Source organism: Stigmatopora argus, chromosome 3 (genome assembly GCF_051989625.1).
Source record: "Stigmatopora argus isolate UIUO_Sarg chromosome 3, RoL_Sarg_1.0, whole genome shotgun sequence".
In the NCBI taxonomy this organism is placed as follows: Eukaryota; Metazoa; Chordata; class Actinopteri; order Syngnathiformes; family Syngnathidae; genus Stigmatopora; species Stigmatopora argus.
Window position 1 is genome coordinate 16297995 of NC_135389.1, and position 10157 is coordinate 16308151.

Genomic DNA, 10157 nt, shown 5'->3' on the forward strand with positions numbered 1-10157 from the left:
GCGGAGAACGTGGCTCTGAGTGGTCAAGTAGCGGAAGGCCTCGCTTAAAGTTGCCTGGCTTTCTCACGTTACCCCCGGGTGTCCGATATTCGAACGTCCCGCCCATCGTCAAGTTAGTTCACTCCCAAACATGGGGGAAGTCGTTTTGCCACGGCGTATGTTCCTCTGGTGCATGGCAGTCATCTATTTGAATGCATTTGTGTCACTGTACGTGCAAATTCCAGGTAAGACAACGTTCTGCTTTCATCGGGGAGGATAGGTTTGACATGTTGCCTACTAGAACCACTTTGCTATTGTGAGCCCACAACTGCACAGAAGCGTACGTGGCGTACGAGATTCCGGAAATTTTCTTTCTTCTTTTAAAATTTGACTAAGAGAATCAATGACAATCAAGCTTTCCGTTCAGTTAGCCTGATCACATCGGTTTATATGATCAAAAACGTACACGTCAGATTAGAACTACATTACCCACAATGCCCAGAGCACAGTAACTTGTAAAGTACAGAACTTGTACTTTTGTGGTGTTATGCGGTGAATTAGACAAAGCAATCAAAGTGACATTCACATGTATACGCAATTTATGCACTATTGAAAGCGAGATTAAGTTTCAGCGTCTACAGATAGAGATCAAGATGAGTAAAAATTGTTTATTTATTTATTTACTAATTTGGGGGATGTATTTATAGGTCTCTATGGAAACGAGGGTCTGCTCCCCGCCCGTCAGATGCTGCGCTACAGCGGCAAGCCTCTGGGTGAGCAGCTGCTGTCATCACCCACCCTGCTGTGGCTGGGACCCCACCTGGGCTTGGACACCCACACGGCCATGGAGCTTCTGTGCCTGCTGGGGGCCGCACTCAGCCTGGGTGCAGTGCTTGTGGGGGCACTAAGGGATAGCGTGGTTTTCTTCTGCCTCTGGTTCATGTACTTGTCCATGTACCAGGTAAAATTGACGTAGTGCTGCAGACGATAATGCCTACGTCTTTCTTACTTGATGTTTCTGTTGCAGGTTGGGCAGGTGTTCCTTTATTTCCAATGGTGAGTACTCAGCAATGGATGAACAATCAGTTTACAGACCACTTTTGTGTAACTGGACCATTTCCTGCAGCTATTCACTCTATCAATCTTTGTTCTAAGCCATGAAACAAGATCTTAAAGTCATAATTCAACAGGGACAACTTGCTTCTGGAAACTGGCTTCCTCTGCATCCTCGTGGCTCCAATGACTTTCATCAGGGGTTCTCGAGGAGTCCGCGAACACGACCGCATCACGTTTTGGCTCGTCCGATGGCTGCTGTTCCGACTCATGTTTGCCTCTGGAATTGTGAAGCTCACCTCACGCTGTCCTACTTGGTGGGGCCTAACCGGTATGAGACTTTTTTGTCACTCACATTGTACCGAAAGGATTTTGAGGGGAAAAAATGGAAATCACTGTACATGCAGTATGATAAACTCTTTTTTTTGCCACCTTGTTGAACAGCAATGACATATCACTACGAAACCCAGTGCATCCCTACGCCTTTAGCCTGGTTTACCCACCAGTTGCCCGTATGGTGGCAGAAGCTGAGCGTGGCGGGCGCCTTTGCCATTGAGATCGCCGTGCCACCGCTTTTCTTCAGTCCTCTACGTAGGCTCCGACTCTTTGCATTCTACTCGCAGGTGAGCAACGCCACATGTCTGGTCTTGAGTGCACACAATGCCCGCAGTCAATTTTCCAAGTCTTTGGAATGATTGTCATCCTTTCCATGCAGGTGCTGCTGCAACTGTTGATCATTTTGTCGGGCAATTATAACTTCTTTAACCTGCTGACCATGACTCTTTGTTTGTCCTTGCTGGATGACCGGCACGTACGCTTCTGGCTGCGCTCGGGCGAACACACAGAACGCAAAGGTTTTATGCCCTCTCTGCTAATGATTATTATTTTTGACCTGTTTTTCTTTGATGATCTTGTTGGGAATGTCTTTTATCGTCCTTTAGAGTCCAAGCTGTGGTCCCGGTTGCGTTATATATCGGAGCTTATCATTTTGTCTCTGCTCATTTTTGGCACAATCAAGTGTTTCAACCTGAATGTGGATACGACAATGAGAGCTATTTCCTCCAAAATAGGTAGGTCATTACTGCCTATATTGGCTAAATACTTTTGATCTTCATTCTGTTTATCCGAATTTGTACCCATGGAATTATGCACTAGATGAATGGATTGGATGGATTATTTTTTATGTTCATATTATCATACCGTATTCGCCAGAACTCTTGTTTGTTGTTAATAAAAGCTAATGTGTATTTTAACGGACACATGCTGCACAAAATAACTTTGTTTAAACACCATTTCAGCATTCACCTACCACCACTTTGAGCAGTTTCTAAAGGGTGTCACTTTCCCATGTATATGGCTTGGCGTTCTTTCCCTTATTTGGGAAATGCTTTCAGCCATGTTTAGGTACTGTAGCACCCTCTACTGCTTGCATTTTCTTTTAGCGTCTTCTTTTAATAGAATTTCAATGAATGTAATCATTCATGTATTCCCAGGTGTGCGTGTGTCTCAGGTTTCCTGAAGAGATTTTGGTCCACGCTACAGTGGACGATGTTTGCTGCTGCTGCAGCTGCAATGTTTGCCATCAGTCTGGTGAGTTGAACATCAGAATTACATATAACATATATACCTGGGTTGTTAATAATACAAAATAAATACAGTGGTACCGGGGGACTTTTCCACGACAACGCACGCTTAACCGAAGAAACAAATTTAAATTAACTTTGATTAATATATACGGACACACTCAAACATACGTTTAATGTAACTTTACACAAAACTGAATTCTAATTTTGTTTTAATCTTTTTTTTACCTTCGTTCTTGCCGGGTTAGTTGTTTGCCACGCCTCCACCCTCACGTTCGCTATCGATGGGCTGTTTGCTGTACTATTGCCTTCAAAATATTCCGAAAATAATGCACACAAATGTTCTCACAATAGGATAACGCACGACCACTTGCCAACGAGAAGCAGTCTTGTATCAGCGATCGCTCCGCTGCGCATAAGAACATCAGGGGCACTGGCTCGCAACTCCCTTTTTGTAACATCTCTGGTCGCAACCGCTTTGAACGGCGCCTATGAGAGAGTTGCGACCAGAGATACTATTACAAAGAGGGAGTTGCGAGCCAGTGCCCCTGATGTTCTTATGAGTAGCGAACGAGAATTAATATAATACTCCTCGTATTAGATAATAATAACAGGAAATGCAACAGCTGAGCTTACCCACGTATTGATTGTGGGTGATGAAGTTTTATTCTGAGAAAGAGTGCCATTGTCTATCGGCGTTGTGTGCACGAGTATACTTCATTACCCAGAAAGCCCTCTTTTTGGCCGCGCATGCGCATTGTGCGTTTCCTGGTCGAAACTAGTCTGAATAAATCGTTCAGTCCTCGTAGATATAGTAGTTATACACGAAAGAGATGCGGCAAAAAAAAGACAGTGCGCTACAATGATAAACAGCCTCTCATGTCATGGCCACCTGGCTTCGTCGCATCTCGAAATTTTGATAGTATCGCGAGCGAATTATTCGATCGAAATTTTCGTCGTAACACGAGCATGTTGTATCCCGAGATACCACTGTACAACGATGGCTTATGAAATTAAAGAGTTCGCACAAGTCAGAAGTATTTAGTTAATACTTGCTTGAGAAACACTGTTCTAACAAGCTAACCTATAAAAGTTGCTCCCAATACTTTTGTCCATTTCACAATATTCGTATATTCTGTGTTTTTCTTCTTGCAGGTGCCGTTTACATACATTCAATATGATGCCAATGCCAAGCTGTGGCCCGGCGTACGTCAGGCCTACGGTCTTGTGGATCGTTACCAGCTGGTTAACTCATATGGGTTGTTCCGAAGGATGACTGGCGTGGGCGGTCGCCCTGAAGTCGTTATAGAGGGAAGTAATGACGGCGTCACTTGGACGGTGAGAGGAGAAAACTAAGTGTGTTCAGAACCACTTCCTCCGGAGTAGTGCACTGTGCAATCATCTGTAGCCTCTCTGACAGGATTTTTTTGGTATGTTTTTTTTCCCTCTTACCATGCAGGAAATTGATTTTATGTACAAACCTGGGAACATGAGTACTCCACCCCCAGTGGTGACGCCCCACCAGCCCCGCTTAGACTGGCAGATGTGGTTCGCTGCTCTCGGGAGCCACACGCAGGCGCCGTGGTTCACAAGCCTTGTGTACCGACTGCTGCAGGGCAAGACAGATGGTATGGCTGGTTCTAAAAAAAAAATCACTTTTCCTTTTTCTCATTATGATCAGAATGTCCCTACTCAGGCCTGCGGTCCAACCTTTTGGCATGTGAATTTTGGTTAGTCTATGTCATGGTAGGGGGGAAAAGACCAAGTCATTTTAGTGTGCAGTTTACCAGTCCTGGCACAGTATTTATTTATGAATACCAATTGGTATATCCTACATGTACAGTAATAGCTCGTTTATAGTGGTTAGTAGGTTCCAAACCTGCTGCAATAGGTGAATAACTGCCAGTATTTTTGTGGTGACTGTTACATATTATTTGGACTTTTTAAACTTTGGCCATTGAAATAATATTCAATTGTGTCTTGCCTTTTTTCCCCCAAAATGTCAAGGACTATTATTTAACTCCCTAAGGTAGACTTTTTCCTCAAGAGCCAATGAATTGTGGCTTGCCTTTTTTCCTTTCATTTCATATTTGTATTATTGTTCGTACTCTATAAACTTCATACGTATATATTTGGTGTAGCCAAGCCGCAAAGTGGCAAGGTATTACTGTAGTATATATTTTACAAAATACGCCAGTATTGGGCTCCTTTCATTGCCGACATGTTTGTGTTGAACAGTCATCAGGCTGGTCCAGACGGACATCACACGTTACCCTTTTCATCAGCAGCCTCCGGCATACCTGCGAGCCCACCGCTACAAATATTGGTTCACACAACCCAAAGAGGATGGGTCAGTAGTACTTATACTTGAGCAGTCAGCATTTTTTTTGTTCACGAGCAAGTAAAATAAAGCCACGAAAACAGAATAACATGGCACGCTTGCATCTGTGTACAGTTCCTATCCACAACGCTGGTGGAGGAGGATCTACATTGAAGAATTCTATCCCACAGTGCATCTGGGCCACCCATTCCTTGAGAGCATGCTGGAACAACATGGACTCAAGGTACTTCATAAAAACAGTTTTTCAATTTTCTTTAAGTTTTTTTTTTTTTTTTACACACAATACAGTGCTAATTATGCAAGTATCAGTTCCATTACCGGCGCTAGACGGACGTCCAATCCATTTTAAATAGAAGGGGCAAATGAACGAATGTCTAGCGCCAATGGCAGGAGAATTGTTAAGTTAAGGTAAAGTGTTCAAATTGTAGTTGAATCCAAAATTGAGCATTTTCATGTGACTAATACCTACCCAGGACAAGACAAATCCACGGCAGAAGCCTAAATCCGCCGTGGCCCGGGCAGTGAGGTGGGTGCGCGCCCAAGTCACGGGGGTCCCTGCCCCCGTGCTCATCTGGACCCTTATCGGGTGCAGCGCCACTTTGTGCCTGCTGCTGGCATTGCCCAGGAGACAAAAACGCTCTGAGGACATTTCTGATCAAAAAGATCCTCTACCAACAAGGACAGAGGAGGAAGATGTTGATGAAGATGAGAAAGAAGAGGATTATGAAGGTGAAGATGTTAGGGAAGGGGAAAATACTGATGAGAAAAATGAGAAGGATGTCACCAATGATAAAATAGACGAGGGCGTGGAAGAGGCCGAAAAGAAAGAAAAGTGAAAAAACTGTTGACAAAATGTTACCAAATTGAGCAAAGAGGTATGTGTTTATATTTGTACTTTGGGCTTTTGGGCTCGCGTCTTGAAGATGTTCATACGCAGTGGATCATTTAGTCATATTTGGAAAAACACTCATTTTTCACTACGTTAACATGATGAGTTTATTTTCTGTTTTTCGTTTAATTTTGTTTCGACACTTCATTTTACATACACGTGCTTTTTCCACAAAAACATTTTAAATAACATTGAAACACACTGATTGTTGTAAAAGTAATTTTTCTCCAATACGTTCGTACATGGGGTAAAAAAAGTAAAATACATATACAGCTACTGAATATTGGAAAATAGTATGGTATTTGGAAATAATCATGCGCTGTTTGGTGGTGAATGAATAATGTTGGCTTTACTATTTCACCATTTTAATATTCCTGGACAGTATTTGTCAATTACCGACTGGTAGTACACACGTAGCGTCTCCACGTCAGGCAGATCATCCACTTTAGTGTAGAGATCGAATTTGCTGCAGGGAACACAAATAATGGCGTTTCTCTAAAAGTGGTCAACATTAAAACCGTTTGTATAGTAAATTATTGAACAATATTTTAGGGCCCATTTTTCATTCGATTTGGAATGCTGAGTAAAACATGATGAAAAAATTCAAAGTAAAAATTAATTTGCCGCATGTATTTTGGGACACTGCAAACAAGTGAAGTATTGAACTGTCATTTTTCAAAATTAAACATTTGTGTATATGAAATCAACCTTCAAACTATGTTCCTCCGCAGCTTTTTTTCTGCAAACCCTTGATAGCATTAAACACAATATGATGGTGATAAATACATACCCATTATTGTTTTTGTGTTTGGGATTGTATGCCACTTACTTGAACGCCTGCACCCAAGGGAGCATTTGCAGGTCATTGTCGTCACACAGGTACATGTAGTCGCCTTGGGAGTGCCAGGGGTAGAAGGAATGGTAGCGGATCATGCTGAGGCCCTGCGATGACGGCACAGAAACATAACGTCGCATTGATTCAGGCAGTGGGAAAGGTAAAACAAGTGCACAGATGACTCACCTCCTTTGGGATGGAACACTTATTGAACTGGAGAACATGGTAAAGGTACTCTGATGGACACAACACCGACACATTGACTATTGCAATGTATATCTACTTTACCAACAATTAAATCAGTCAATATGATATAATGTATCGTATTCCTTTTCTATCTGGGGACCATTTTGTGTTTGGACAAAGAAAAATACATTCCAAATTCTGTTTTAGGATAGTTGGGGTAAATAGTAGTTGGTCTAAGAACTAAATGTCCCAAATATGTATTGTGGAATTACAGCCCAAGCTTGCAAATTTAGACAAATGTATGATTAAAAAATTCTAATAAATATTCTCACCGTCATGACCCCATGACATCAGGACGTTGTCGAGACCACAGTTTTTTGTGTAGATTCCATATTTACAGCTGAAGAAAACAATCTCATTATAATTCAAATTTAGGGAATTGGTGAGCCTCATTTAAAAGTGTGAATTAGTCAAATACCATTATAATAGATTATTAAGTACTTATTTTTGTGATCAGTTTTCTTTTGAGACAGACCCTTGACAACAAATTCAATATATAGTAGTATAGCTACTTGTAGCTGGGATTTGAATCATCCAGGTTCTCAAGGAAAGTGCTGTCTCGAAACACGATGGAGCTTTGAAACGCGCAGCCCACGGGGAATGTGTCACCCACCACGGCCCACTGAAGACAGATGTGTAAAACAATGGCGAATGAGTACGTATGAAGAATCCATATTAAGCACAATCCTACTGCTTTTATATTTTCCATGTACGCCTAAGCACTTTTTCTGGGTCATTTTGACGTGACCTTTGTCATTGTCTATATCAAATGATAAAAAAATCTTTGTTTGAGAGAAAATGGGGTGGACATTTGCAAACAGGTCCACTTGACAAAGATGAAATTGAAATTTTACCTGAGGTTCACCCCACAGTGCCATGACCTTCCCAACATCGTGAATGAGACCCACTAGCTGGAACCAGTCTGGCAAAAGACATTCAAGACATATCCCTGCTAAGAAACCTAGAAGGTGCATAATCCTCGCAAGACGAGTACCAAAACACAAGAAATCTAGCAGAATCTTGGGTTTTATGCTAGATTTCATGGCAAAGGTGCTCCATGACGTGTTCTTACATTCATATACTAGGCATAGTATTGTCACGGTGGGGCTCGTCTCAGGTTTTTTGAATAGTTTTTATACTATGGATAATCTTTCACACAGGGAACAGGAAGCTAGCGCTTCACACCTTTGTCCGGGTGCTCTTTGCGAATTCCCTCGGCCGTCTGGAAGGCGTGGAAGGAGTTGGGGAAGTCCACGTCTGGATCCGACTCGTCCACCAGATTGTCCAGAGACATGATGGCGTCCATCATGGTCATCTCGGCGTGGTTGCAGCCTCTCCATTCCAAGTGCTGCAGCAAATGGTAATAATAATAATCATGTTTTTTGTACTATTCATACTGGTTGTCTTCTTGTAGATTCAGAGATTGTGCGTTAGTGCGTGTTGTTTCAAGTTTCCACCTTTTGCTTGACAAAGTCCACATTCTGGTTGGTGTGCATCAGCTTGTATGTGTTGTACACGTGCTGAGCGACACTCCCCTTCTGAAACAATAAATGCCTCATTGAATATTAGTTAATAACAATGTTTCAGTGCCACTAAGGTATGAAAAATTAGGAAAATTGGTGTTGAAAACATTGATAGAAATAGGACAATCCATTTCGACTGGTAGGGACTAGAAGAGGTCTTATTCATTTTTTAGTTGATTACATTTTTTTTTATCTTTTGCAGTTTAACTTAACTTCTTTAGAATTCTTGTTGATTTCTGTTAGCTGTTTTTTATTTGTAACATTTACTTTTTTTTTCTTGAAAGGGATCCTCCATTAGTTTGATTTCCTATTAAAAAAAACGTGCCGGCACCACTTAGTAAACTAAGATTGGGTGTCAAGTAGGAGCCGGAATTGGTTTGTGACCCATGTCATAGTATATGAATATAATACAAATATTTCTCAAAAAAAATATGTATGAAAGAAGCTTTCCGACTGACTATTTAATGTAATAATGCGTATTATCATTTTAGGTTTTGTATGCATATATAAAGAATGCACAATATTTTTATCTACTTGCTCATGCACCATCTAGTTTGTTTTACTTGCCTGAAAGTTTCTGTAGTGTTCCTTTTTAGTTTCAGGTGCCAAATTTAGACGATAAGCCAGAGATGGGTCTGGACCCTTCAGTTGGCGGAAAAGAAAAAAAGAAAAAAATCAATGACGTTTATATTTACACAAAATCTCATACTAAAGAAGCGCTCTTACCAAGTTGATGACCCTCATGGTTGTAAATGCTAAGTTGTTGTTGCCGTGTCGCTTATTTATACGAAACGTCCTCTTGTGTCTTGTCACACTTTAACCAGAATTCAGTGAAGTTCTCCTACCTATCCTGTTCAACCTTGGCCTTTGCATGTTTATGCAATCCTCCCAATGTTTCCCGATAACCTGCTTTCACCACTACATTTTTTATAATGTCAATGAAAACTTCAATTTCTAACCCCCGTAAGACCAAAAAAATGATAGTATGAATTTTGAGCCATGGGATTTTTTTTCCCCGGATCAGAACTGCTTTCATATGAATGTGATACAAATTATATTTGATTTTTTTTTCTTTCTTTGTTTGTTTTGTTGCTCTGAGGGGCCATTAAGGCTCATAGCTTAAAGAATTGTAATTTGCTGGCAATTGTTTGGTGCTTTGGGCTTTAAAAGTAATGTTTCCAAATAAGATAATTAGTCACTTTCACAATTAGCACACTTTTTTAATACAAGGTGTTTTCTGTCCCTATCAGGTATGTTTAATGAAATGGATGTCTTTTCGTCATACGCAGTTTCTGGGTATGATGACAATTAGGCTTTTGTCGAGTCAATGATGATGACAAAGCCTATGTCCGATTATTATCATATTATTATTATTAGCACTGTCAATGGCACTCAAAGAGTTCGCAAAAATTACTTGTTTAAATTTTAATTTAAGAGACCGTTTTCTATGCTTCTGCATATATGGACACAAATTTTACTTGATGTCGTGTATATAGAGTAGGTCATTTTCAGTGTCATGGCGATTGGGCATGTCAGCTATCACTCATCGGGGTCTTGAATTTTGTCTCTGTACAAAGGTCAACAACACAGATGACATTCGGCTAAAGTCGTCACATTTTACGTAGGACGAGGAGCTAATGTATGACTTTGTGTGCTTAGGTCAGTGTGTGAATGTCTGGTGTGTGTGTTTATGGTTGTTATCGGTAGT

General features: G+C 41.1%; 2 protein-coding genes across 2 annotated transcripts; one reads left to right on the forward strand and one right to left on the reverse strand.

Moving 5' to 3' along the window:
• Nucleotides 1–19: 19 nt before the first annotated feature.
• On the forward strand, nt 20–7219 carry lmf2a (lipase maturation factor 2a). Its single transcript, XM_077595311.1, has 14 exons — nt 20–224; nt 687–940; nt 1007–1035; nt 1170–1363; nt 1477–1655; nt 1748–1886; nt 1974–2102; nt 2331–2436; nt 2526–2622; nt 3771–3953; nt 4075–4243; nt 4854–4965; nt 5071–5179; nt 5430–7219. Exons 1-14 carry the CDS (start codon nt 131–133, stop codon nt 5790–5792), a joined length of 2157 nt encoding a protein of 718 aa, XP_077451437.1. The 5' UTR covers nt 20–130; the 3' UTR covers nt 5793–7219.
• On the reverse strand, nt 5939–9268 carry miox (myo-inositol oxygenase). The gene is made up of 10 exons (XM_077595312.1): nt 9176–9268; nt 9017–9091; nt 8384–8464; nt 8112–8274; nt 7781–7848; nt 7439–7548; nt 7199–7266; nt 6867–6916; nt 6675–6787; nt 5939–6311 (listed from the first exon to the last, which is right to left on the reverse strand). Exons 1-10 carry the CDS (start codon nt 9191–9193, stop codon nt 6203–6205), a joined length of 855 nt encoding a protein of 284 aa, XP_077451438.1. The 5' UTR covers nt 9194–9268; the 3' UTR covers nt 5939–6202.
• Between the last annotated feature and the right edge of the window lie 889 nt (nt 9269–10157).

Bases quoted from the DNA above. Each gene is read 5' to 3' on its own strand.
- lmf2a (XM_077595311.1), top strand. From the start codon at position 131: ATGGGGGAAGTCGTTTTGCCACGGCGTATGTTCCTCTGGTGCATGGCA. The intron at 1,036-1,169 runs GTGAGTACTCAG...ATAATTCAACAG, and splicing joins GTGTTCCTTTATTTCCAATG to GGACAACTTGCTTCTGGAAA. The intron at 1,656-1,747 runs GTGAGCAACGCC...CTTTCCATGCAG, and splicing joins TCTTTGCATTCTACTCGCAG to GTGCTGCTGCAACTGTTGAT.
- miox (XM_077595312.1), bottom strand. The intron at 8,465-9,016 runs GCAAGTAAAACA...TTATTGTTTCAG, and splicing joins AACACTACAGAAACTTTCAG to AAGGGGAGTGTCGCTCAGCA. The intron at 7,849-8,111 runs GTGTGAAGCGCT...GTCTTTTGCCAG, and splicing joins CAAAGAGCACCCGGACAAAG to ACTGGTTCCAGCTAGTGGGT.